The 27,631-nt window shown below is 33.8% G+C and overlaps 5 protein-coding genes and 1 long non-coding RNA gene across 14 annotated transcripts in view; 2 read left to right on the forward strand and 4 right to left on the reverse strand.

Annotated features, from left to right (window-relative positions):
• Positions 1-522: 522 nt before the first annotated feature.
• On the reverse strand, positions 523-7,460 carry LOC109541335 (ubiquitin carboxyl-terminal hydrolase 45). Of its 2 annotated transcripts, none has more exons than XM_019910174.2 (9): positions 6,659-7,460; positions 6,125-6,398; positions 5,794-6,030; positions 3,333-3,522; positions 3,038-3,278; positions 2,369-2,667; positions 2,121-2,307; positions 1,794-2,063; positions 523-1,735 (listed from the first exon to the last, which is right to left on the reverse strand). In XM_019910174.2, exons 1-9 carry the CDS (start codon positions 7,145-7,147, stop codon positions 1,322-1,324), a joined length of 2,601 nt encoding a protein of 866 aa, XP_019765733.1. In that variant the 5' UTR covers positions 7,148-7,460; the 3' UTR covers positions 523-1,321. The 2 variants fall into 2 exon arrangements, with proteins under 2 accessions (XP_019765733.1, XP_019765732.1); XM_019910173.2 differs by having other exon boundaries at positions 5,782-6,030.
• A 20-nt stretch (positions 7,461-7,480) lies between these two features.
• LOC125503561 lies at positions 7,481-9,914 on the forward strand. Of its 2 annotated transcripts, none has more exons than XR_007280968.1 (3): positions 7,481-7,581; positions 9,260-9,458; positions 9,529-9,914. It is a non-coding gene; the product is annotated as an uncharacterized LOC125503561 (long non-coding RNA). The 2 variants fall into 2 exon arrangements; XR_007280969.1 differs by lacking the exon at positions 7,481-7,581 and adding an exon at positions 9,108-9,195.
• Positions 7,891-12,033, reverse strand: LOC109541338 (protein PTCD3 homolog, mitochondrial). The gene is made up of 10 exons (XM_019910180.1): positions 11,901-12,033; positions 11,523-11,746; positions 9,781-10,129; positions 9,506-9,718; positions 9,171-9,388; positions 8,893-9,112; positions 8,711-8,837; positions 8,435-8,655; positions 8,155-8,341; positions 7,891-8,082 (listed from the first exon to the last, which is right to left on the reverse strand). Exons 1-10 carry the CDS (start codon positions 11,927-11,929, stop codon positions 7,948-7,950), a joined length of 1,923 nt encoding a protein of 640 aa, XP_019765739.1. The 5' UTR covers positions 11,930-12,033; the 3' UTR covers positions 7,891-7,947.
• A 392-nt stretch (positions 12,034-12,425) lies between these two features.
• LOC109541337 (spermatogenesis-associated protein 20) lies at positions 12,426-19,677 on the reverse strand. 5 transcript variants are annotated; one of them, XM_019910176.2, is made up of 10 exons: positions 19,161-19,677; positions 18,227-18,457; positions 17,745-18,058; positions 15,111-15,413; positions 14,799-15,026; positions 14,231-14,744; positions 13,957-14,165; positions 13,671-13,870; positions 13,122-13,412; positions 12,426-12,846 (listed from the first exon to the last, which is right to left on the reverse strand). In XM_019910176.2, exons 1-9 carry the CDS (start codon positions 19,310-19,312, stop codon positions 13,134-13,136), a joined length of 2,430 nt encoding a protein of 809 aa, XP_019765735.1. In that variant the 5' UTR covers positions 19,313-19,677; the 3' UTR covers positions 12,426-12,846; positions 13,122-13,133. The 5 variants fall into 5 exon arrangements, with proteins under 5 accessions (XP_019765735.1, XP_019765734.1, XP_019765737.2 ...); XM_019910175.2 differs by having other exon boundaries at positions 12,426-13,412; XM_019910178.2 differs by lacking the exon at positions 19,161-19,677 and adding an exon at positions 18,860-18,976 and having other exon boundaries at positions 12,426-13,412.
• Positions 19,678-20,825: 1,148 nt separating this feature from the next.
• LOC109541341 (40S ribosomal protein S9) lies at positions 20,826-22,698 on the reverse strand. Of its 2 annotated transcripts, none has more exons than XR_002172313.2 (5): positions 22,594-22,698; positions 21,909-22,150; positions 21,361-21,645; positions 20,975-21,108; positions 20,826-20,912 (listed from the first exon to the last, which is right to left on the reverse strand). XR_002172313.2 is itself a non-coding variant. In XM_019910186.2 (5 exons), exons 2-5 carry the CDS (start codon positions 22,129-22,131, stop codon positions 20,875-20,877), a joined length of 582 nt encoding a protein of 193 aa, XP_019765745.1. In that variant the 5' UTR covers positions 22,132-22,150; positions 22,594-22,698; the 3' UTR covers positions 20,826-20,874. The 2 variants fall into 2 exon arrangements, 1 of the variants encoding a protein (XP_019765745.1); XM_019910186.2 differs by having other exon boundaries at positions 21,459-21,645.
• Positions 22,699-23,592: 894 nt separating this feature from the next.
• The window catches only part of LOC109541340 (protein rhomboid), a 124,775-nt gene continuing 120,736 nt past the window's right edge, over positions 23,593-27,631 (forward strand). Inside the window, exons 1-4 of one of the 2 annotated variants that reach the window (XM_019910185.2) lie at positions 23,593-23,833; positions 25,260-25,521; positions 26,385-26,408; positions 26,469-26,633. In XM_019910185.2, coding sequence (XP_019765744.1) covers positions 25,273-25,521; positions 26,385-26,408; positions 26,469-26,633 — 438 coding nt within the window. In that variant the 5' untranslated portion in view covers positions 23,593-23,833; positions 25,260-25,272. Of the gene's footprint in view, positions 23,834-25,259; positions 25,522-26,384; positions 26,409-26,468; positions 26,634-27,631 lie in introns of those variants that run through there. The other variant, XM_048664222.1, reaches the window with a different exon arrangement.

Genomic DNA, 27,631 nt, shown 5'->3' on the forward strand with positions numbered 1-27,631 from the left:
ATAGTGAATGAGGTCGCTGCTTTGCTTATTGTTCACTCTGCATAATTTATTTATGGAACCTCTTATACGTTTTACATCAGACGAAAAATGTAATAATTGAAAGATAGATTAAGGATAAATGTTCAAAATGCTCCAAGCACCTGATCAAAGCATAAAAAAATTCGCCTGAAACTGAAAACAAAAATAGAGGAAGTTTGTAAGAAAGCAAATGATGGCTAGGTTGCACTCATATAACGGGAATTCAGTTAAAAACTGAATTATGAAATACTAATTTGTTCTCAACTGATTAGAGTTCCATTAGTAAATGTTTTCTATTTGTCTGTTAATTTTACCTGTTATCGTTAAAGGGCGATTATAGGTGTAAAATCAATAACAGTTATTCCACATTTCTTATTGATTTTTTTGCAAATATCTGCTTTTGTGTGAGAACTGTGCTTTCTGAACTGAGCAGAAAAATGGCAATGCAAGAAAATTTCCCAAGGAATGCAATACAAACATGCGGTAGGTATGAAATGAAATAAATTGCATTTAAAATTAGTATATTATTTAAAAAGAATGGACGATAATAATATACAAAACCGAAAAATATAGACAACTTTTATAACAATGTCGGTTTTTCGTCATTTTAGACATATGCTTGAGTCCTTAATAAGAAACATCTAATCTGGAGTAAAAATTATTATACTAGGTACAGGGCTCTAACAAGTTACCAGAAAAAAGTATGTTGAAAACATTTTTGTTTAGCCGTATAAAGTTAAACCGAACATGTTTTGAATTTTAAATGTAAAGCATTGAAGTACTACATAATAGATGTGCTACTAATTTATAAATTTCTAATATAATGACAAAAAGCACCTAATAATGTTTACCCGTCTAATTATCTTTATACGAGAGTAAAAAAGAAACTATTTCTTCTGAGTCTAACTCTACCACTTCTATCAGTCCTTGATTTTCAAAATAAACTAAAATATTCTGGTATCAGAATACGTTTGCTCGCGTTGGAAAATCATTATTTCTGATAGACAACGCTTTGTCAATATATGGTACAGTTACCAATAAAATAACTCGGGTTGTCAGACTTTCCTTATTGTTGCATATGCTCCATAAAATTTAACGCCACATCAGAACTGCTGTTATTAGTCCTAAGATAGGAATAGAATATAAAAACTTTCTGTTATAAAGTTTAAGAATATTCAAACTTACGTACATGTTTTTAAATGAATTTTCAGTTGTAATAAGCACGATTTAAGAATCATAGTATTGTTTTAATTAAATTATCTAATAACTAAATAAATATACCACCATCAAACACAAGTTACAATTACGACAGTCTTTCATAAAACAGTATATAGGCTTGTGCACTTAAAACCTTAGATTCTGCTACCTCAGACACGTAAGAGTCGCTAATATAATACCATTTCCCTGCAGGAGGCTCGGGCTTTTCGGTGACGCCTTGTTGATTATTCTTAAGTAATTCTTTTTGATTTTTTGGTATGAAATGCCATCGCGGACTGTTTTCGTCTAGGGGCGCTCTAACTTTTACGTACGACACGTAGTGCCCACCATGTATCGAACCGCTATGTTCTACAACACCGTAAAGAGAATAAAGAACTTCTGTCTGTCCAGCATCTACGGTCGGCAAGCTTTGAGATCGTTTTGAGCAAAATGGGCCCAAGTCTAGAAGAGTAGAAAACTTAACGAATTTTGACACTTTAGTTGATCTAAACCGGAAAACCTAAAAAATAAAAAAAATATTTTGTTGTAAATTATACACATAGTTGAAATGAACATACCTGGAATCGTTTAAGGTGTAAAATTAATACAGCCGGAGGATTGTATATGAGCAATTGTTTGGATGCATCCGTGTTCACCGTTTTCTGGTTCCCACTACGCTTCGTGCACATGTCGCAACTAACTTTATTAGATCCCATCATCAATTCGCATTCGGTAAATTGGTTCAAACATGACTCAACTGAGCATTCGCCCTCTTCACATTGATACCGAGGCGCTAAAGTGCTCCCATATAAAGCTATTTCCTCAGAATAATCCTCATCTTGATCCATCTGTAATAATAAATTAAAAGTGTAGATTTAGCTCATTGCACTCCACCCTGCTCTTACTAGTTCACTGCTGGTTTCCATTGCACATGCTCCTTCTTCCAACATCTGGCTCTGTTCAATTGGGGCAATCACTTTGCTGGAATCGCCGTCATTCAGCAAACTAAGCTTTTCTAAATCCACCTTGAGATCTATATTTTTATTGTTGTTTTCTACAAAAGCCAGTCTCGACACAGCGCGATCAAACGTACTGAAATATAATTTTAAGTTACATTCCTGTAATTCAATAAAATCCCATTGCTCCTACATACTCTTTGTTTTTGTCGCAATCGTTTTCTGAACTATCACTTGCAAATGTAAATTGGGCCATGTCTGTATTTGTTTCACTTGTTACTGACATGTTATTAGGGCTGTTTGGTATTGCCGGAGCGGCGGTTGTAGGACTTGGCACCCCACTGTCAGCTAAGTTACAAGCGCTAGGTGAATTAATACAGTTCGAATCAGGGCTGCCATTATCGATCTTATCAGAATTATAACCGGATTCGCCACCCTTTGATGATGAATCTTCTCCCGGCGCTGGCAAAGCAATAATAGTATTGTTGCAACTATCCTGTAAAATTAAAAAGGTGGCGATGAAGAGGTGGTTCACATACTAAAAATTATTTTAATAACCATAATAGTGGGTTGATACAATTAGATATGAAGTCTATGCAAAGTATATTAAGACAAAGTAAAAATTGGTGAGCGATCAATTTACTAAACAGTGGAGGGAAGTAAAAAATAAACGACTACGGCTCAATTTTTGCCGGCCGAATGTTCTCACTGCACGACAGTTTTCTTATTGTGATTGAGAGTTTAGAACAGTTTTTAATTTGGCATTTTGAAATAGCAGATTATAAAACTTTCTTTTCAAATGAATAAATTTCAGAAATTTTGAAAAACTCCAATTTAGAAGCATAAATAATGCAAATTTTCCAAACCTCAGCATTGTCTTCAACATCGGCATCGGATTCTTCACTACTCGATTTATGTTCCATGGCTACATCTGTATCATTCATATTGGTAATAAGCAGATTATTATTTCGGTTGTACTTCTGTTTTTTCTTCTTTTTCTCCGCTCTTTTTTCCTTTTTGATTTGATGTTTCGATGGCTTATTATCCTCACTATCGTCTGCCTTTCTTCTCAATACCGGTGCTATTTGTTTTTCAGATATCGGCAAACTAAATAATAATCGTAGTTTGAATTGATGGCTAATTTAATGTATCATAAATTACCTTAAATCTAAGAACTTTTCCTCCATGTGCGACATATGGTCACATACCTGGCACTGCAACGTACTTACAAGTGCCCCTCTAAATACTTGCTCTGTCGCAAGTAACATTTCGGACACCTGTTGACCGTAGAACTTTAAAATGTGTTTCTTCTCATCGTCTACAGTTGATGGATTTGTTTTCGTATTAAAACCTGAAATACAATGATTCATAATTTTATTTTTGCCGAGAACATCGAACCTATAATACAGGGTGATTCCCAACCTTATGGACACAGTGCAGGGGCGTGTAGAGGACCTCAAAACAAGTCGCGTTTTAATTTAAGTTTTTTTCTCAGGCGCATGGTTAACGAGATACAGGGTGTTAAGGTTTCAAAAAAATGTTGGTATTTTCTCTTTAGCTCTTACAGTTTATGAGATATTTCGCTCAAATTTTTAACGTAGGCTAATGTTTAGACCCTTTACCCGTAAGTAAGGCGACTGGTTGTGAAAATCTACTGGGTGTTCTTTTTTATAGAGGCATACCCTCTTTTACCCCCCCCCCCCAGAACTTTTTTGTGGTGCGCCACTGACTTCGACCTATCGAATTTTGGAATTTGTTGATCAATTTAAGAAATTTCTGATCTCTTGCAGTTTTTTCGTATTTGTCTTCGTTTTCGAGTTATTTGCACAAATATAAGTCCATGTAGGGTTTCTGGGCGATTTGACAAAAAATAGGTATCATAATTTTCTTAATCGGTTGTTAGATATACAAAATGATTAACAAAACAAGACTTTATACATAGTAAACAACTTTAATGAACAGGTAATTTATTATTCGGATCACACGAATCTTGTAGGAAATTATTACAGGGGCAATAGCAAGCAAACCGATTGTACAAAAACAAATTATAGTTAAAGAATGACAAATAGAATGGTTTAATGGATGGAACAAAACCGTCCACAATCTGATGTCGGCTCGGCAATTTTAAATAAAAAGTTGTAAGCGAAAGTAGGTAGGTATATGTTTGTGAATTGCTTTCGAAAACTTGTTAAATATGTTTATTTCGTTAATCAGTTATTCAATTCTGCTTGCTATAGCATCAGAGTTTTGGCTAAATGACGCTGCCTAAAAATACTATACCATGCCACCTTTAAATCGACCAAAAATTTCTACGGAAAAAAATCAGATCAGTTCAACAATTGAAAAAATGGGTTATAATGAAAGTTGTAGGGTACTTTGAGAACTCTAAAACTAATAACCAGTTAAGCAAATAAATTATGAATGTGCACTTTCCTTTTTTGGTCATATAGTTCGATAGATTTTGGTTAAAAGTGCTCTGACAAACTTCAGGTGATTGCGGGAATTATTTTGAGTTCAAATGTTAGATCTAGTAAGGGAGTAGCATCGATGCTATTAATATAGATATCTGAACCAAAATACAGGATGCTAACGTTTTATTAAAAGACATAAAAACTGTATTAATATATTCGAAACCGCTTAAGTTTTTTTAATGACATTCAATATTTTTGAAGAAAAAATGGTGCGCTACCGGCTTATCAAAAAAATTTAATCTTTTATTTCGTGTTTATTCCAAACAAAATTTTCTGTAGGAAATAAAGATTATTTATATATATTTATATATATCCAAACAAAAAAGTCCTCTTGAGTTTCCTTCGTGCAAAGCATAATTTCCGAGTAAAAAAATGAATATCGTATTAAAGCATGTGTTTAAATCCTCACATCAACAGTTATTTTAATTCAAACTTTCTAATTAACGATAATAAATATAATTTGCATATTAATACGTATTTTAATTAAAATTAATCGTCCATAATTTGACTTTGTTTTGAGTTTGAATTTAAATAACTATTGRTTAACGTGTATTAGTGCGATTTAAAATTTATTACGCGAAAATTATACGAAGAAAACAAAAGTAATATTTTTATTGGGAATTTAACAAGCAATGAAAAGGTAATATAAATGTTTTCGTAAATCAGTATTGCACCATTTTTTTTGTATACGTGAAATGTTGATGAAATCACCTTGTATATTTATATCATGAACGAAAAATAAAATAGTATTAGTAATCACTAAAAGAAATCCTGTACGTTTCAAAAACCTATGAAAAGATTGATGCCAAAAGTCGAGCTTTAATCTAATCCCAAGAAGCATAATCGTTAAATTGTATATTTCTGACTAAAACGCTGTATCGTATTTCAAAATTTCAAACATTAAAGATTTGATTAAAAAAACATAGTGTTTTTTTATAAACATGTTAAACTGATTAGATCCTAATATTAAAACAGTATAATTTAGTTTTTAAAACGAGACTTACTGGACCAAAGTTCCATAGAGCAGATCTCTATAAAAAAGCAACATTTACAATAACACTTTGTTAGTGGCAGTGTTGCATTTTGCTCGGTAATAATGTTAAACTTGAAAGTAAGTGTACTACCTTAAATCAACCTACCGTAAAACTCACCTAACTTCTCTAAGATAACTGCTTTAAACCTCCGTTGGTCTTCTTCACGAACAGCCTCCAATAAATGTCTTAATAATTCGTGGGAATCATGCTGATCTCCTCCTCCAAATTGTGGCATTCTAAATATTAATTTCTGTAAAAGGGATTTTGGAATAAAAACATCTGATCTACCACTTTGCAATTCACGCAATGTTTCGGTAAGGGTCTGAGGGAGTGGTCTCCATTTCTCCGTTTCCCCTTAAATGAAATAATGAACAATCAGTTACCAAAAAGTACAAACTTCCAATCCAATAAAATTAATTTATCTTTGTTTCATAGTAAATCGTGTTACCTTCTAAAGGAGGTAGCAAAACATTATCTTTTCCTTTCATTTTCAGGGTGCCTCCAGGCAACTGAAAAAGCTGTCCTGCACTAGCAGTGTCATCTAGCAAAGTAACTAAGTATGGGGTCTGACCAAGGCACTGCATAACTGAGTTAAAGAAGCAAGTGTTGCCTAAATTTTTTAAACCTCTAGGTCTAGGCAATCCAGGTGTACACAAGGTTGGGTTTTTTGGAAGCGTTCCAGTGTCATTATTACTGTTTATTACTGGCAAAGTGGACATTACCTACAAGTCATAATCTATTATTGCCTTGTGACCTAATGACCCTATTAGACGCTTGAACAGTGGACATTTTTTATAGTATTGTTAAGATGGGCAAAAAAGTATTAATTATTTATAGGTATGCCTATCCTTGAAACATGTGACCAGCTGGAAGATGCTTGCAATGAATAGTGTTGCAACTTAAATTATAAAATGAAATGCTTGAGTTGGAAGACACTGAACATTTTCTATCATTTCACTAAGGTTTTCGATGAACTGATTACCTCGGATATCTTCGATGTGTAAACCTGTTGTTTACTACGGAGGTATTCAGCATGTTTTTTTAAATATTCCACAGCATCAAGTAACTTTCTTTTACAAGATATATTAACATCATTATCACAGTCGTAGCACCAAATACTCCAAATTGTGGTGTTTACACATAACGAATGCGAATCGGAATGAGGTACATTATAATGTTGCAAGGCATGTTTGCATTTACCTCGCCCACAGGCCTGATGACCACACTTTAGACAGAGCCAGAGTGTTAAATCCAACTCCATTTCGAGCTCGGCCAATTCTGGATCAACGGGCAGTCTTTTGCATTCACTGCATTCAGCAAGAAAACCATGCTTGTTAACAATTTTTTTTACGCTGGTTAAATCTACTGCTTTGTTAATATGACTGCACTCTGCATTAGTTTGGTTTTCATCTTCTGAGTCTGAAGACAAGCCGGCGCCGGTGGGCTCTCTTTGGTGCTTCTTATTACTCATTTTAATGCAGTAGCGACTTTAAACTACGGGACTTAATAGACAATGCACGTTGTTCAATAACCTCACAATCACGTAAAATGGTGACTGTATGATCTAGACGTAATTTTCTTTATAAAACTACTATTCGAAGTTCAGTATCGGTTAAGAGCAAAATCGGAAGACTGACCACATTCAATTAGCAAATACTTAACAGTTTTTCCTGACAAAAAACTAAATCATTGGAAAAACTAAATTGACAATCTGACAGTGGCAGGTGGCAGGATATTTTTCAAGAGTTAAATGTCACCCGCTGTCTGATTAAGATGGCGCACTTTTAGAAGTCAATGTCACCGAATTACACTCGCCTTTGTGTCACCTTCAACATTTTATTGAAAAGTGTTGTTCGTTCGCCAACGGGTCGTTTATTTCGAAACTCACTGAGCGGAGCCAAACACGTGCGTTAAAATTACACTTTTAGAGCAAACGGTTTGAATTGAATGATTGTTACTGAGGAAATTGCATTACTTAATTAATTATCCATTACATTCATAACCGTACCAAACGTAACGTAAGTAGTGTTCTCTAATTAAATTTCTCGCCTTTAACGCAACTCAGTCGCCCTAAAAATAATATCTCAACAATGAACAAACTTTTAAAAACGTTCAACCATCAGGTTGAACACGCAAAGCTTAGTGAGTATTGATAAAAGTATTTAAACTGTCTACGAACGTCTGCCTGCTAAACTGCTTTAAATATTCTAGAAATTAAAATGTTGCTTTTCAATTTATTACTAATTTAAACATTCAGTTTTAAAATGATATCTAGCGAATTTTGATATTAACACACTTTGATAATCTATTTAAATGTCCTTCATCCAGAGTCAACTTTTCATTTAGTTTGACTCCTAGACCTAAGACATCTGGAAAACCACTATCCGACGCATATTGAATGCACTCCTGAAATAGTAATAGTGTTTAGGATTTTGTTCCAATAAGGTTATTACATAAGGAGGAAACATCAGTACTTACTATGGCCCGCGATGGCGTTTTATTGATAATACAGTGATCCACAAAAAGGTCCAAGGCATCAAATGAAGGTACACCTACGATTTTCTGATGCTGATGAATCAACTTATGCATAACTAGACTTGCATTTTCGAAGTCACTATTCCTCAGCAGAAGGATCATAATTTTTCCCAACATGTCTCCAGTAAACCTAATTACACATGTATGTTACATGCGGATTGACGCAAACGTTTTTTCGATCACATTAACGGTCCTTTATAGCTAAAAAAATAACGTTACTTACTTTACTGAATTATATTTATCTTCGGCTTGACCATCAATAGAAGTATAAATATCCAATCCGATTTTGGAGAACTTTTCTACCAGCTCTGAACCTTCTGGTACCACATTATCTACCATCACTGCTAAAATGTAGGCAATCAGATCCTCTCTGTTATTATGGTTAAACACGATCATATCGGACCATATCCGAGGAATGTGTTCAATAGCACCATTCAATTCGATCTAAAATTAAATTTCACCTGAAAAAATCAGTCTTCACAATATACTATTTCCTTACTTGCTTAATGACTTCTTTCATTACGGAAGGCTCGGGCACATACACATTGGGCACAAGTTTATTATATGTTGTTTCCATGAACTCTTCGAAGGGTACATTTGGTAATAATAAACTGAAATAATGACGGCTGCAAAAATAATTAAATGGTGTATTTAGAAACTGAAAAATTACTGGTAGCTTACTAATAAATTGACTCCCTGTATGAGTCTCCAATTAAGTCATAGTTATTGTCCAGCAATAATAATTTGTGCACTCTTTGCGCCACACTAACATCATTCAGATGATTTCTTGCTACATCCATTGCTGTCACGAAAAAGTTTGTATCAGTAATGTCTTGGATTTGATAAGCTTTATTTTCGACATTTGCTAAAATGCTTGTCAATATTCCGTTCCGTGGACCTCCTAAAATATAGGAATATTTTATTTTGCTACACCTTTCTGGCCGAGATAGATTACTTACGTTCCTTACAAAATGTGATTAACACGTAATACCAAGATCCCAGAGTGGGTTCAATTCCTAAACTTTTAAACTCATTCAGTGTTTTTAAGGTTGATGTTCTGACCATTTCACTGGTGCCCATAGTGCTTAAGGCGAGTAAAACTGAATTTAAGGTTCCCAGGGTTGGTTTCAATCCAGCTTGCTTTATATTTTCAAGTATATTCACAACGAAAGCCCACCTGAAACCAAAATTTAAATGAGGAATTAACCAAATATACTGTACTAAATGTACAGTATAGTAAGTAAGAAGTAAGAAGCTGAGAACATGCAAGGATGCAACATTGCAACATGCAAACCTTAAATCAGTGTTTTCTTTCAGAAAAGGTGCCACTTTGATTATCGCATTGTACGTATCAAGATCTACTAAGCCCTTTGCCTGCGCTTCTTCAAAAAGGTGATGCGCTCTAGATGCGTGATTAAATTTGGCCAACCCTTGAATCATCGCTGAATATGCTTCAGCTGAAGGATTTTCCATACTTATAAAAATTTCGTCCGCTAAACTGCCATCTCTACATTGGTTAATAAAAAATTTTGTTATGTCGGATTTACACACGCTTGCAAATGGACTTACTTCCAAGTTTTTCGTTGTTTCTCTCTTAGCCGGGAACTCTGTTTAAACCATCTTTCTTCAATAAATTCTTCGGGCAGCAGGTCTTCGCTGTTATTGAAACATAACAATTCTAATAAACTTTGTTTTGTTGTTTCTGCGATGTCGATACTTTTCGCCTTTAACAAGTTATTTATCAGGATGGCATCAGACACCTGATTTTTGGATATTGCACTTTGCAAATCAGATTCAGTCACGTTACTGTTTTCATTATAAGTAATTGGTGGAAAAAACAGCTCAACTGGCGGATCGCATTCCCGATGGTTGAAGAGTTCAGGGTGTTGGCTTCGTACCCAATGTGCGGCTTTACGACCTAATTCGAGAATATTCAGTGATAGGTCCATACAGTAAGATCTTTTTAATATCTCTGAACATGTAACGTAATTTTTCGTATATGTATTCACTTTGATGATAAAGAATAGTAATTCTGGACATTGAAGCTCGAAAAGCTGTTTTTGCTTTTTAGTTAAAAATGCAAAGCGTCAAGCAACTTTTATCTTTGATAATGAGTGTACAAAATGATCTTCAAAAGAAGCAAATTTTAAAATATGGAGTTGTAATCACAGCCTTAATAATTGGTTAGTATAACCATGCTATTCTTTAATTTGTCCTTCGGTTTAGATTTTTTTATTTTCAATTATTTAACCACATTTTGAGTAACTTTTTCTTTTCCTTGTTGTTCAATTACTTTTGTTCCAGACCATCTGCACTGAATGCAAACGGTCCTTTAGAACCGCTCAAAGTAAAGCTGAAAGTCCGGAAATCACAAAAAGATCGAAATTTGACGCAAAAAAACAAAATATTTTGCGGAAAGTAAGATAGCGAATTCGTCTTTTTTATCGTGCGTAAAGTAAAGATGTAAAGCAACTATCAAATAGTTTATGAATATTTTGGTTCAATATTCAATACATTTTTGCAAGAAAGAATAGTTTAGTCCATTCTTGTTGTTAGTTTAAAGTCCATTCTTATCTACAAAACATAGCAATATAATTTCCTAGTTGCATATTGCAAAAGTATGTGCAGTTTGACTTTCATAATACTGCAAAAATATTGATTTCCAATTCATACTCATAGTTTATATTACACTCAATATTACAACATGTTGAACATTTTATGTTCACTTTCATTAAAAATTAGATACAACTAGCTAATGATTAAATTTTAATATTGACGTTAAGCGGTATACTAATAACCACCTATCAGAATTACTCTATTTTAACCATCTTGCATTATCTTATGCCCCTTTCGCTTACCTAATTTCTTATAAAATTGGTGTTTAATTGTGATTGAAAAGTAATTGCAAACAAATTTTATTTTATGGTTTAACATTGAATTCTATTGTTGATTGGGTCTATTTTATACTGAAGATGGTTCCAAAGGACTGCTGGACATTTAATAACGCGTAATCTCCTGACTGCAGATCAAAATTAATAATTCTAGATCATAGACGACAAGTGAGAAAATACCCAGTAAATAATATACATAATACACAATTTAAATATATAACAGAGACAATATAAAGAAATAAAACTTGATAAAACAATAATATTTCAAATAAATGAATCGTTTTTGTAATAAAGCATGTTATAATGTTATAAAAGCGATTCATTTATTTCATCTAGTGTGTACACACCATCGCTATTATTACAATGATTCGTTACTGCATATATTTGATGATATTGTAAGTTAATACTTCACTATGTTACCTGCTTCTTGAGCCATTGCATATGAACGTTTTGCCAAATTATTCATTGGAAGTAAATAAGGGTCGTCATGATATTTGTAATGAGCTGCAGTTGGGTCACTTTTGATCGTACTTTCAAGGGCCCTTAGAATATCAGTAGGACCTCGATTTATCCGCATCGGAACGACAATTTTTTCTTCTTTGGCCGTTGATAATGCTCGTGCAAGAAACTGGACTCTTCTGAGCCTATAGTGAAGATATTAATTATCATCTTCATATTCAAAGTGGAATAATAGCAACTAAACCCCCACAGGTATCTTCTATTTATACAAGTACTTTATACTATATATACAAGTACTTTATACTATATATACAAGTAATAATACTAATTCAATTATACCTGTTGTACACAAAAGCCGGTCTATTCATGTTGCATATATTTTATAACTATATATTAATTGTTCACTCAGTTCTCAATTCATTATTTACAGGTTAGGTATCAATCACGTATCAATCTTTTCAAAAAAATTTGAGGAAAACTGAAAATGCCTATTGTCACGCGGAAAGTAGTTTCTGTGAACCTTAAGTCTACTTAACCGAGTGTAGTCGTCTCTCTCTAGATCGTTGCCGGCATATTTTCATCTTTTTCAATTTAAAAATAGTATATTATATAGAGAGAACTGTTATATCCTTAGGCGCGTAGCTCCGAAGGATATAATGCGCGAGGTATTTAAGTCTTCTCGGCTGAAGTATATATGGATTTTTTTTACTACTAACATGGTTTAAATATATACCTAAAAAATAAACCTATTTTGATTTAATTAGATTTGGAATGGAAAATTTACGATTTTATACAACAGATGTATATGTATATTATTCTTGGGTTGTTTCGCTATTACCATATAAATTAAATATATAACACAAGACTATTTTATTCATTTATTTACTTCATGGATCACTAAAGCTAAAAAACATTTACAACAATGTCATAAATAACAATTCAAGCTACAGATAAACTTGAATTAATTATAAAAAAAAACTCTCAAACATATTCATCATTCAACAAATACTCAACGCGTTACCTAAGTATTTACATACATAAATAAGAATAATTAAAAAATATTTGACCAATATATTCCTTACAAATATCACATATTTTTACTACCCTCCAATCGAATTCTTTTATGATCAATATGTATAGGAATTGAAAATTGAAAATTACAATATTTATGTTATAATATACATACAAATATTGTCTTGAAGAATGTCCATTTCCGCGCTTTGGGCCGCAATTTGTATAACTAACAGGATATTTTGATTATCGATCGGAGAGTGAACTGAAATGGCTATACATAGTAGGGAATCAGAGAAAAAAACATTAATTGAGATTCAATATATCCAAATAATTGATAACCGAACAAGATCTAACATTTTGGAACGATGACAAGTAGAAGAAATTTAACACTTGTCTCTATTTAATGAACAACAATATCGACTAGGATCAAAAAGATGCATAACTAGTTAATTTAAAAAATTACCGCATTTTCATTTCAGCCGAGTATCCTATTTGATGCAAAAATAAAACTAGAAATAACAACAAATAACAGCGTAAGAAACTTACTGATCGAATTAATTAAGCAATCTTCTTGTTACTGGCATCGTCTAGAGACGTGGCCAATTCAGCGGGTTCCGTAACTGGTAAACTGCAAGTAAAATTTCTGCACACATAAGCTGCAGCCCTGCCCTCAATCGGCTTTAGCCTGTGCAAAGTTTCGATGCGCCTATAAAGAAGTCCCGCTCGTCCTCCGGGACCATCAGCTACAGCCAAAATTCGTCCTGGCATGAACCGAGACCGCACAACATCTAATAAAGCTTGAGTTGAGTTGTCCTCGGTAGGACCAGCAATAAACACCTAAAAGAGAAAACAGTGTATACAAACACGAAGAGCTGGTTCTGGTTACTGGAGATGTTGTATCCAGTTATTTCCATACTTTAATCATAAAATGATTCACTTATTATTTGTAATATCTTATTCATGTGTAAGTATTTAACATAGTGAAATAAGTGTAATAACGAAATTGTAGGGCAGATCAATCTATCAGCTAGAATTATGTACCAAAAATACAAAGATGGATCAGAAAGGTCACACCGGCATATAATTAACCGTTACCTGCGTCGGAAAATTGTGATACAACATCAAAGCTGAAGTCATCTCAGGCAGAGCTATGGGAAACATCTTCAATCTTTCTGAGAAGCAAGCCAAAGTTTCGCCGGCCTTTTCACGCAAATCGTTTCGGTGCAAATAAGTTGATAGTCGTATTAAATTGTGAACAGACACGGAATTTCCACAGGGTTCCACTCCATCTTGATCTATAAGATAATCCTCTTAAGTAAAAAGTGTACATATGTGTATGTTTCATGTTGACAATCCTCAAAGTTGAAATATTTATGTTTACCTTCTTTGCTGCGAAGCAAGATGCTTTTATCCAAGGAAGAACTGCTGAAGTAGCCAGCATTCGTTTCATCCCAAAAGAGAGCATTTTGAGTTTCCTGTAATGTTTCGGCCCATTGCAACCAATCAGCGTCTAAAGATGATTCATATAAGTCGAGTAAACCTCTGATCAGAAACGCATAATCATCCAGAAAGCCCGCTATTGGACTTGATCTGAAATTAAAAAATTCCGACGTAGTTAAAATACGATAAGACACTTTTCAGCTTAGTGTATTTACGTTTGTGAAATTTGCCCCGTATCGCCTTTATAGCAGCATCTGAAGAGAAATTTGTCTTCTTCACTATATAAAAACTTCTTAATAAAATTGGCTGCCAATATCGCCCTGTTGATGTAAGACTGATTTTTCAAGACAAATCCAGCCTTTGCAAAACCAGATATCATTAATCCATTCCATGACGTTAATATTTTTGTGTCGGTGTCAGGCTTGGGACGTTTTTGACGCTCTTCATATAAAACTTTATGAGACTTTTCCAGGATTTCCTTCAGTAAAACGATGGAAATGTTGAACTTGCGAGCAGTTGATTCATATGAATCGAAGCAAGACAGGATATTTTTATTTTTCAGTTCTTTATGAGGATCTTGAGCTAGACTAACGTTTCCCTTCTCCTTCACATTGTAGTGAAAAATTACAACGTCTGAGTGTTTGATACCGTTGGTTTCTTCGTCCAAAAGATTTCGAATTTCGTCGTACTCCCAAACGCAGAATGCACCTTCCATTTTATGTAATGCACCTGATAAACGATTATTCATTTAAATCAATTAATATAAACTTTGCAAACAAGTACCTTCATATGGGTATGAATCGGCATCTTGAGCACAATAAAATCCTCCCAATTCATGACTTAAATCCTTAGAAACGTAGCTAAGAATATCTTTTGCCACGTCTGCAAAAAACTCATCTTTCGTGACTACATACGCATCACAATAAGACACAGTCAGTTGTGCTTGATCGTAGAGCATTTTTTCAAAATGTGGCACGTGCCATCTTTCATCAACTGAGTACCTCGCAAATCCTAGAAAGTTTTAATATTTGCATAATGTATGTCATTAATAGAATAAATGTATTATCGATTAAATAAAAATCGAGAACTTTATACCTTCATTTACATGATCGTGAATACCACCATATGCCATTTTCTTCAAAGTATGCAAGCACATTTCGAGACACTGTAATCCTCTTTCTGTGTCCTTCTCTTTATCATATAAATGGAATAGAAAGTTGAAGTTTGTTGGTTGGGGAAACTTTGGAGCCATGGAGAAACCGCCGAAATCAGCTTCGTAGGAGCGGGATAGTTGCAAGGCACATTTGTGCCAACAATCCTCTCCTGCTACTTGGGACTTATCAGCAGATAGCAATCCTTTCTTTGCGTGGTCTTCTAATGCTTTCAGACTGAATTTGCCTGTAGAAGAATATTACGCCTAATTGGTATATAGGCAAGTCTTATAACGTTGATATTAGCAATTTTATGTTTGAGTTCAAAAGAGCTAGTAAAGATAATCAAATATTATTTTATTTATTATAGTATTTTTTTGCTGAAGACAAAGTTTAATATTATATATATCTTGGTTACTGTAAAAGTTTGTTTACTTCAACCTTAGTAATTTTTAAATTCTTTCTTCGAAGCAAATAAATCATTTTAGTGTGTTTTATTTATATGATTGATGAGTTGGGAAAAACGATATTTTTCTTAGCAAATTTGTTCTTTTTTTAAGTTCGCCACCTAAAGTGGTAAATATTAAAGCGCTATTTTTACATTTACTCTATTCTCATGCTCTGGTATTGAAGAATTATTTATGTCCGTCCCCATAGGATTCATTATAGTACCAAGGTAGGATTACTATTAACCAAGCTTTCTCACGATTTATTTCCTTCGTTTTCTTTCTTAAAATATTGGATGAATAACAATTTCAATATTGGATGACAAGTTAAAATAAAAATAAACAAATACGGAAAAAATAGATCAAACATTTTTAAATGATACCTAAAAAAGTTAGAAGATGAAATATTTTAGGATAAAGTAACGGAAATGCGATACAAATGATGAGGTTGATCTGAAATTTGGAAAACGTTTTCTTACTTTGTTCTAAAAGATTTTATCTTACCCTCAGTCTTGATAACTGTATTTTAAAACTTTAATCTCTATATTTTTTGTATTTATTTGTTTTTAGTAGACTTTCCTTGGCTGCTATTTGCCTTGTTATTTAGCTCTAAAGAAGGAAATAAAATGTCCGAAAAGTTTTTTTTTCGTCAATATTTCAATCAATATAGTCTAATAGTTTGATTTAAAAGAAATTAATTAAATATTAAATAATGATGAACTAAAAGTCCATAATATAAATAATAGTGGAATATTCGAATTAATAGCAAATGTGCATTCATGGCGCGGGCCTGTATAAACAACGGAATACATTAACAATTCAATCTACTTATTTAAATTGCATAAAGTATTGTTTAGAGATAAACGTCGGCGGCATTTTTATTTAAGGCAGGATCAATTGTTGGGTAGGGTTGGGCTCATAAAAAGTAGACTACATTTTAAGCGAAACTACTTAACTATTTTTGGCAGCTTTAGATTTTGAAGAAGAATTTATTAATTTGCATTGAAATATATTATAATAGTTCAGATAATTCAGTTTTTACTAGACTTAAACGTATGCACACTAAGCTACTTTAAATCAAGTGAATAAGTTACTAGACCTTGTTGCGATTCGAAATTGGCATGATAAAATAATGATACACAAGAAATCAGATTTAATTCGATTAGATATATCCGTACATAGACACAACTGAATGTTTATTACCCGACTGCTGACAAATGGACATATATTATAGCAAAAACACAATTTAGCCTTGATTATTTAATTATTTATGAATTTATTTTCATGGCGGTCATATTTAAAACGAATGCAATTTCCAATTCCATGACCCTTATAGTATTTATAGAATGCACCGAGCAAAATGAATCGTTAACCGCACTATTTGTTGATAAGCAACTTTTTCCATTTCTTTCATTGACCCAGTTTTACCGCATTTTGCCACACACGGAGGCTGTTGAACTGATGTTTAAATTTATATTGTTTATATGCTGGTGCCTAACTCGATTAGCCTAATTTAGAAAATACATATTTGGAGGAAATAATTAATATTATACTTACTAATGAAGTACATATTTAAAATTTGGTGTTATTGTTTTATAGCAATGTGAGAACTATTTTTTCGACTCTTATCGTAGCTGATGATACAACTTGCAGCAAACGGTTCCATTATTCATTGATTTGTTCGTTTTTGCAATTTTTAAATGGTATTTCCAAACAATATTATTAGTTTCTACTGAATATAATTGAACATGCTGTGTAGGATTGCTTGTTTGCTTCTGTCTGTTTAATAAATGTGCCCAAGATAAGAAGGTATGGGAATATCGAAATCCACAGATGATACGAAGTTCGTTAAATAGATATAAATTTGGCAGTTGGAATTTTCGTGTTTGATTTAATTCGTAAAACATCTTAAATATTTTATATTTGTTTGCTTAGTAGTGTCGTTTTGAAACTTTGTTCCATCGTCAATTTCATTTTTTTAATACCCCCTATTTGCTTATTAGTGAATTTCAATTACCCAATGGCTTATTCACTTTTTTCGTAAAACTCAGTTTTCAAAATAGTTTGGCCGGCTCATCTTATCTTGGACAATAGGTGATTTCATTTTACTACACAAAATTTAATTCGCTTACCCGAGGAAACTAAGGCTTTCCGATCTGTTTTCCATTTATTAGACATACTGATGAGTAGTTGTGGGAAACTTGGAATACCCAGTCCCTTGCTTTCAAGAGGAAAATAAGTTCCACCGGTCAATGGTTCCAAAGTAGGTGTTAAGAATATGGACATTGGCCAACCGCAATTATTACTGGTAGCCTGTAGGAAGGCCATATACATTCTATCCACATCTGGTCGCTCTTCTCGATCGACTTTGATGTTTACAAAGTGCTCGTTCATTATTTCAGCCACGTCTTTATTTTCAAAAGATTCTTTTTCCATTACGTGACACCTATTGGAACAAGTTACATAGGTAGCAATACATACAAGAACAATAGCAGTTTGCAGATAAATCATTTGAAATTGCACACACTTATCGCTAGAAAAAGTTGTTTGTGGTTGTGTAACCAAGTTCTGAAATTAACCAGAACTTTCTCAACTAACAGATAAGTAGACTTACCAATGACACGTAGAATAGCCCACTGAAAGAAAAATTGGCTTGTCTTCAGACTGAGCTTTCGCAAAAGCCTCCTCACCCCATGGATACCAATCGACTGGATTAGTAGCATGTTGCAGAAGATAAGGACTTTTCTCTAAAGCTAATCTATTCAGATTATTTTCATTTGAACAACCGGCCCCAGACATCTTTCTCATAGTATTGCTTGAAATGGTCGATTTCAAGGACAAAGATCTGAAAATTGTACATTGAAAGCAAAAAATTCAAAAATACCTAGTTTGTAATTTTGACACAAATTTTTGGAAAAAATAGTGTTCTAGTCAATTTTCTATAAATTGCGAAAGTAGCGGGGAAAACAAGTAACAATATGCCATACATTGTAAACTTATTATAAAGAAAACCAGCTTAGGCAGTGGCAGTTAAGGCCCACACCTCAAATTATATATCGTTCAATTTCAATTGAGAACTTTCAGTAGACGTTCTGAATACGTCTTGAATTTTAAACGCAAAGAGCTACTTTCCAAGTTTTCAAATTTTCGTCAGCATTCTGAAAACGTTATAAATATGTCTTCAATTTGAGCTGACAACAAATACAACCAATAACCAGTCGAAAAATAATGTTTTTCCTATCATTACCTTATCATAAATACCTATTTAAAAAATACTATTTTCTCCTTGAAATCGTATTGATTGCGAATAAAATAAACATGTTTGCCAAATGTTCTACATATTGTTGTTGCTTTGAATACATATCTAGTAACAAAAGCGGTGATTACGCATATAACTAAAAAGTTCGTATCAAAATACCTAGATAGCAAATGGTAAATAAATATGTTTACTAGTAAACAAGGTTATGTAGAACGTGACTATTCGAACGTAAACATTGAGTGGGTGTTATGAAGAACCGAAATAATCGATGATTGCAACATAATATTACCTTATGCTAGTGTTGATGCCGTATGTGGAGTCTCTCAAAAAACCTCTGGTTTCGGAATTTAAAGACAACCTCAATTCGCACTTCAAAGTCGCAATTCGTCGGATTCCAACATGCCAAAGATTAAACTGTTGGCAGATTCTAGGTAGAATCATGTTGAATATCCGCGAAACTATAAACCATATCACTGAAAAGTGTTACGTAACGAAAGGACGATTTTATTGCCGAAAAAAAGGAAAAGTTCTCCAATGTTTTGACGCACTTGCACTTTTTCCTTAAATAGGACGCACACAAAAGTAATCACTCAACACACGTATCTTTAGTTGCATAACGACCAAACTGATCACACAGCAGCACGTTCACTAATGACCTCTTCAGAGCAAATCATAACGCGCTTTATTCAACTATTTAAATTATACTCCCTCTTTTGCGTTTATTTGTTTAAAAAGCAATTTACATAATCGAGCGGCAACGTTTGATTTGAAACGTAGACTTGTTCTAACAACATTAGACCACTTACGAAGCTTTTAATTGTACATTAAGGTTATCAAGAGCCGGCACTTACTTTTCTCTGATTAAGGTAAACATGTGCAGTTCATGTAAATATCAGCCTCAAATAAATATTGTATTATTGGGAAAAATAACACATGAATGAGTACATTAACCGCTAGCGAACCGAATTATTGGACGTCATGAATTATCGAAAATACACAAAAATTAGGTTGCATTTTGCATTGACGCATTTTAGATTCATATCGTTTTGTTCAAACATGTTTCAAAACGGTTGCTGCATATGTATTATAATACTTGCGTTATGTTTACTTCTAATGTAGCCAGAACTCGGCAAAAGCTAAAGAAGATAATTCTTTTGCATACATTTTCATTAATCTCATTAAATTTTTTGATAATTAATTATTTTGTTAATTGACAAACAAATATTTTTAGTAGGGCGGTTGTATTTTCTCAGTCAGGAGCCAGGGCGGGAGTGGCAACATTTAGGCTACTTCATAGCTGGGACAGTAGATGGCGCGGCGCTAATGCCGGGCCACTGCTGCAATCTACGATATTTGACTACTTCTTTAAACATGAGCCACCCTGTATATCCCAATACGAAAGCAATCAACCAGAGACCATATAATAGAAAATATAGATCTCATAAACTTTTAATTAATTGAACAATTAACATACTCAAAATGAGCAATTTGGGTGAACGTGCCGTTTGAGCTCTCTGGTTTCACTTCACGTACACGTTCACCACTTCGAACCAATTTTTTTCCCAAACGGATGGTGCTGAATTTCGGGACTCGTAAACACGTATTAAAGGGAAAACGTTTTGATATTATTAAGTGATAAATATCTAATTACATTAAATATTTACTGAATTTTTGTTCAAATACGAGATTTTTGAAATCAAGTAACATCTAATAATATCCATACATTCTCATAGAGGAAAGAGTAGTTTTTAGAAAGCAAATCATTACAGGGAAAATAAAAAATTCGTACGTAATGTACTTTTATTATTTCAAACATTGAAGTTAAAATGCAATAAACTTTTATCTTTAAATTGTTTCACTCACAAACTCCATGAGAAAAATGGTTCAATTCGCCTTCATTTTAGATCTAATGTTATTAGAGATAAATGCGAAGGGTGATTAATTAAAACAAAAATTCCGATATACTTTTTATTAAAATCTCTTATGACATGTTAATTAGTTATCTAATCTTCTTCCTCTTCAGCAGCAGCACCGCTAGTTCCTATTTAAAGCAAGAAAAATCGTAAAAATTGGGGACGTTTTCTTGGCAATTGATACACTTACCCTTGCGGAGGTTCTTCCTCTTAACACGGCCAGGGCGGCCACCACCGAAGGGCGACTTCAACGAGAAGTCGATATGTTTTTGCGAGTCTAGACGGACAACAAACGATGGGATATTTACCACTTGTTTGCGAACTCTGAAAAGTAACAAATGTTAGAATTCTACCGAACCTCGAAATTGCAACAAAAATATGATAGAAACAGTTGTCGCCTCGCAAGGTACCCAATCAAGCCACAAGAGACAAGTTTGGGGCATAAGCTGGTACCATTTCTTTTCGAGTTTCTTTAGCACTAGCAAAGCACGAGTTTCTCTTAACCAGTGACTCTAAGACTCGACTGTTGTAAAATATAGAATACTTAATCACTAGTGTTCTGTAAAGAACTGTTACCTGTAATTAGCTCAACATAAGCAAATTTCAAGGCATTAGTTGTTCAACTAAGTGGCCTGTAAGAATTATTTTCAAATCAACGTGGGAAATAGCATTACCGAATGTGCCGCTGTCTGATTAAAACACGGGCATGATGGATGGACTTGGCCAAACCAAGCTTGAAAACCTGTGTCTGGAGACGTCTTTCCAAGAAGTCTTCAATTTTGAGACCCAATACGTAATCAAGCTTCATCCTGCCTTCATCCAGTACCCCAATACGTACAAGACGACGTAAAAGAGCATTTCCTATAAAAAAAAAATTACAAAATGGCTGATAATACATCAACGAGATTTTTAAGAAGAGTATATTTGATATAATATAAAAGTGTTTCCTCAACTTTCGGCACAGATAAAATCATGGCAAAGACTATTATCTGTTTCCTAGCGGGAACTTATTTAATTTGCCCCTCCGTAATTTCTGGCACTCCTAATAGGCAAATTCGCGCTATAGTAGCGTGGCGTCGGGGCTCCGAAATATTTGAACTTTTACACGTATACCGGCAACTTACCTTCAAACAACCTTTTCGGGTCTTTCTCTTCTAAAGTTAGCAGCTCACGAGCAGCTTTACGGATTTTGGCCAGAGTGTACTTTACTCTCCATACTTCGCGTTTGTTGCGGAGTCCAAATGCACCAATAATTTTCAACTCCTGGTCCAAACGAGCCTTTTCGTAAGGACGCCGCGGAGTGACGTAAGTTTTCGAGCATACAGTGGGGATCCTGCCGTTCACCATGGTGGGAAATTAGGTTCCTCTGCATAAACAAATTCAATGCAATTAGCATGCAGTATGAGACAAATCAATAAACGTGGAATATATGGAACAAATCAGTACACGTGTAATGTAACATGAAACAAATCAATGCACGTGGAATTTACTTATTCTAAAATGTTACCGTGCCATGAATCAGATAAGCAAATGAATGATGCTTTCTGGGATTAAACATGGTTTTAATATTGCCTTGAACGATTAGAAGCTTTTGCCAAGTAATGGGCAATGCTCCATGCCCAGTGAAACAAGGCACGCCTGACATTTTTAAATCCATAAAAATATTAGCCATCCTTCGTAAAATTTGAAAAATAAATACACCTACTGCTTAAGAAAGTATAGATGATCAACTTTCTTCAAGTATTTTTTCGTTGAAGACCAAAAAGAACCAAACTGGAAGAAAAGAAATAAAATGTTAAAAGTACTCACCCACAACCTCTAGACTCGATAGCTGAATGTGAAAGAAAACTGAAATGCTGAGTAGGAAGTAGACAAATTTGGCGTTGAAAAATTCAGTAGGGGGGATGGATGCATGAACGCGTTCCACAATTCAATAATCGATTGTGGTGTTGTCGCATCGGTCGTGTAACGGAAGAGGCACGTCGTTACATGTCGATGGTAATATTAAGTTAGGCGAATTTCGTTAAATGAAATTTATATTTATATAATCGCATTGTGTGCTCGATTATATATTGTTGTTTCATAAAATATATTTCATTTGCGTATAAAGTTTTCATAAAATACTAAAAATATTCCTTGAGAAATTTTCTTTCCTTGGTGATTTATAATGTTGATTATAGTTGTTGAATTTATTTACATAGCTTCAAATTTTCTGCGCCATGCAATAAATTTTTAATGTTTCATTAGATGTAATTTTTTTTATTGTAATTTTTTTCAATATGCTTTTGTAACTTATTAGTATAAAGTAACTATAGACAAAATATGTATGTATATATCTGTATATTTAAGCCGAATTTTAATGTTTGGATTTGTTACAATATCAATTTGTGTAATAAATAGAACTTTACTTTCAATTTACAAAAAATAATTAAAAATTTGAATTTTTGTACCATCTCGATTTCGTGCAGATTTGAAATATGATTTATTAGAACTTACCCCGTGTTTTCATACAGTTTAGGAATTTGGTTTAACGGTATCTTTTTTTTTGTATTATTTTTATCTCTTAAATATTATACTATATTAATAGATCGCGTGATTTTATAAGTTGATAGCAGGCAACCAGAAAAACTGAAATGACAGCCCCGCGATTTTGAGCAGATAAGTTTGAATGTAAGTCGCTGGATATCAAGCGGATTACTTTATCAGGTCGGCTGTAAAAGGAAAATCAATGAAAACGTTCTTCTGAAGCACATTGCCGTTTCCCTCGATTGGAAATTGTATTACGGAAACTGCTTCGCAAATATTTCGGGCATTGTCGACGACTTGTATAGAAATTGGGGTTAGAGAGGAGCGCGTCTGTCAGAACGAAAAAGGCTCGTTTTGGGGTATCGAGTTTTTTTGTTATTTTCGAGTTTGCGTTACGTTTTTATGAGTTTCCTCTTTGCCAGTTAAATTTTTGAAATTCGTTTACTTGCTACATTAGGGGCATTTATCTGCAAATTGTGTGTTTGTTTACATTGTCGCAACACGAACTTTACAAACAAATCGGGTAAGTTTACATTATATCTATAAAAAAATAATTTATTCTACTTGCAAGTTGAGTATTCGCTTGGGTAAGCAACTACAATGCCAAACATGCTACAACTTGTTTTTACTTTTTGATTAGCCACATTTTCCAGAAACTTTGGCTTCCTTAATTTGGGGCCATAAATTAATTTTTCCTGCTCTGCAGTGTTGTCAGAATTTGCATTTAATATAAGATTGTATGTGCAGTCATTATGCTTGTGTAAAGTGGGAAAATTACTTTACACAGGGCGATTCACAATTATTTTCTCGTTTCCTTATTGCCCTTATTACATTTTTTGCTTTTGCTAATTACATATTTTGTTTAATTTTTCTACGGTTGAGTTTCCGAAGATATCTACTGACTCTCAACCTGTATCTAACTTTCGACATGTGATAGAATAGCACATTATACGTATGTATAATGTGCTATTCTATAAAAATAATCGAAAACGTAAAAATTTTTCATTATATACCTAGGAACTTTTTTATTGTTATTGACTTAGGGAGAGAAATAGATCTTCTCACTAGGGAAATGGAGTAAATAATGGTAACTGCTCAAGTTAGTAGTAAAAAATAGTACATTATCGAGAAGTGAGTTATTATTTACCGAGCACTTTTATTTCTAAACTTTTGGTGCTAGATGCGCTCAAAGTAATTCCAAATCCCGATTTCTTCGATTGAAAATAATTTGTGACATCTAATACGATCGCTTAAGTTGTTTGTCACAAAAAAAATGTTTAATGGTTCCATAAAATCATTGTAATTACACAGGATGTGTTTCCGAATACTGTGAAATAATAAAAAAAGTGTTTATAGCGTCATTTTCGGGACGTCTTTCTAATATACATAGATGTTTTCACTTTAAACGTATTTGCAAATAGTACATTACGGTACAAGAGACGAAAGTTAAACTTCCGACACTGCTTGAAGTTGACGCCAGAGGCGAAACCGATAAGCTGTTAATAAACCGATTAATTTATAATGGGTAAAATTAGTGCTTTCGCTATCGAATACAGCGGCGAAAGTACGTACTTTCCACCAGGGGATCAAGAGAAATAATATTACATCTACAACGTAGGCTCGGTTTGGTGTAATTTGCTCTCAAGTGCTAATAAATGCTACTAATTCAAACGTTACTTGTTTAGTTTTAATAAAAAATGATTCTAATTGCATTTGCACGTAAGAATAACTTTGACTCACGATTCTTAATTATATGTTTACGTTTCTAGAAAAAATACAATTTTCTCATATAATTCGAACAGAAGAGAAAATCTTCTGGTTATCAGCTGATGTTGACGCGACTAGTTTCTATATTTAACGAATGAGTCAATAATAATATGTTGCTAATTCCTTAATTTGCTTATAAATCGTGTTAATAAAATATCGTAAACGTTTTAATTTCTTTTCAGCCGTCCGCATGCCATGCTTTCACATAGCGCTTGGCCTCATCGCCTCTCACCTTCAACTACTACAATCCTGACACGAGCCACAACCACCTTAGCGCGCGCGCAATCGGAAGAATCGGGAATTGAACCGGGACAAATCGCGACAATCACTGGATCTTTTATATCGTTTGGTGGACAAGAGGCCCTTGATCAGTATGATACCGATCATACGGATTTGGGTAGTGAGGCTGATGAAAATGAGGCTAGGAAAGGACTGTTAAGAGACGTAAGTGACACAAAATATTTTTCATTGTGTTTAAAAATTGAGTTCAAAAAAATTACCTGTTACCAACAGTATTGGTGAGTACTTTTTCGACTAGAGATCAAATACGAGATGGACGTAGTAGTACTACGAGTAGTAAAAACCTTTGTTTCTGTATTTGATTTCAAAAGTCGAAAGTTAACAGCAAACACCTACATTATAGGAACGCATTTTTGGGTTTACACGTTCATTTTAATTGCTTTTATGAACATGTTCTACTTTTTACACCTATTAGGTCTAACATGATGATTCAGAACTATGATATCCAAAACCTCCAAGGTGCGTACATTTGTATTGGTTCGTCAAATTTTTGACTCTGGCGGCCAAGAACAAACGGTGGATCTCTTAATATATAATAAAGCACCACGTACTGCATGGTGCTTTATTACTGTCACAGAATTTATTGAACATAAAATAGAAATCGATTTCTTTTGATAAAATAGAAACCTCTACGATGGCGCACTGCTTTATACACAAATATTAGAATAATCGAGACCTTTGGGATCCCAACTTCTTATTTAACTCGCTCCACACTCAATTTCCAACGAGCCTACCAAAAATCCGTCTTACTAGACCCAGCAATTCCTTTAATGTTTCGTCAAAAAAGCGACAAAAATGAATCGAGGCTCACGTTGATCCATTTTCGGTCGGTTTATCGACGAAACCTCAAAGAATTTGCCGCGGCTGAGGCTTGGCTCGTCAGGTCTCGACGCACCTTCAGATTTGTACGGGGTTGGCGAGTCCGCAGCCGGCTGCTCGAGGGTGGTTTGCGTCCAAATTCGAAGGAAGACACTTTTTACAAAGTTTTGATTTTATTTTTGTTTCAGCAATGGAGACAATTTTTTGACAAGGTAAAAACAATCCGATAAAGCGAAAGCAATGCGTATTAATTCCTCACTTGTCCTTAAAAGTTTGACCCCGAGGGCTTTGGAGAAATACCCTGGAATGACTTTTTGAACACAATGGATCATCCCGAATTTCGAGAAAGAGTCAATACTGGAAAACGACTAATACTGTTAGAGAAATCACGCACTGCCACAACGCCAGCAATAACTTTCCAGGACTTCGTTAATGTGGTGAGTTTATGTTTATTTATTTCATAGTTTTGATTACCCATCTTCTGCCATACCAAGAGAGTATTCGTTTTTTAACCAACACAGCGCTATGATTAAAACTATGAAAAGATTACAATGAATTAGCAATGTTTGTGTAACAAATTCGTTGGAACAGTTTGTCATTAGTATTTGCATTGTTATCTTTTCCCCAATTCTTGCTCTATGCTAGAAATAAATCCGAAGAACTATTTGATTCACTAAAATATATAAATCTGAAAATATTCTAACCAAGCAAATTTAATTAACTTGATTGATTTGACTTTTTCAATATGTATTAGGATTGTGTACTTTTTAGAGACACGCTGCATAAGTATTAATTCGCGTTATAGTTATTAATAATACGGGCATCTTTCAAAGAATGTAGAATCATATGTACAATATGTAATAAAATATTAATGAATTAAAGTTTAACATAGCAAAAGTAATTGGAATAAAGTTGAACTGAGAAATTGAGTTTAGATTAAATCTGTATTTATGTGTTCTTGTAATACATTGAAATGAGGACTAACTTCGGAAAACTCTTGTCTAAAAGGAAATACAAAAATGTTTTGGTTTGTACTTTCGAAAAGCGTAATTGTTAATTTGTTTGTAATTCTAAATATAGAAAAAGCGAAAGAAATTTTATGAAAGTGTTTTGTTATACGTTGTATATTGTATTATTCGGAACATGAAACAAAAATATTGTACCGTGGATGGCCGAGTAGTAAACTCTTTCTTCTGCTTCCAACTTTTATTCTACTCGGTACAACTTTAACTACGGAACGGGAACAAACTAACTTCTAAATTAACGTCAACCTCACAAACAATAACAATAACAAACGCAAAACTCGGATTTCCGCCTCGCGGGGTTTAACCTCTTCTGAACTCGGTCGCTGTTGTCACTTCACTGACTCCCCATGGTTCTCGTCGTCGCTTATATAGTTTCCTCCAGGTAACCCAGAAGGTTCTCGAAATCTCCA

The sequence above is a fragment of the Dendroctonus ponderosae genome, unplaced genomic scaffold (genome assembly GCF_020466585.1).
Source record: "Dendroctonus ponderosae isolate FM_Combo_2020 unplaced genomic scaffold, Dpon_F_20191213v2 Dpon_F_20191213_2, whole genome shotgun sequence".
Classification (NCBI taxonomy): Eukaryota; Metazoa; Arthropoda; class Insecta; order Coleoptera; family Curculionidae; genus Dendroctonus; species Dendroctonus ponderosae.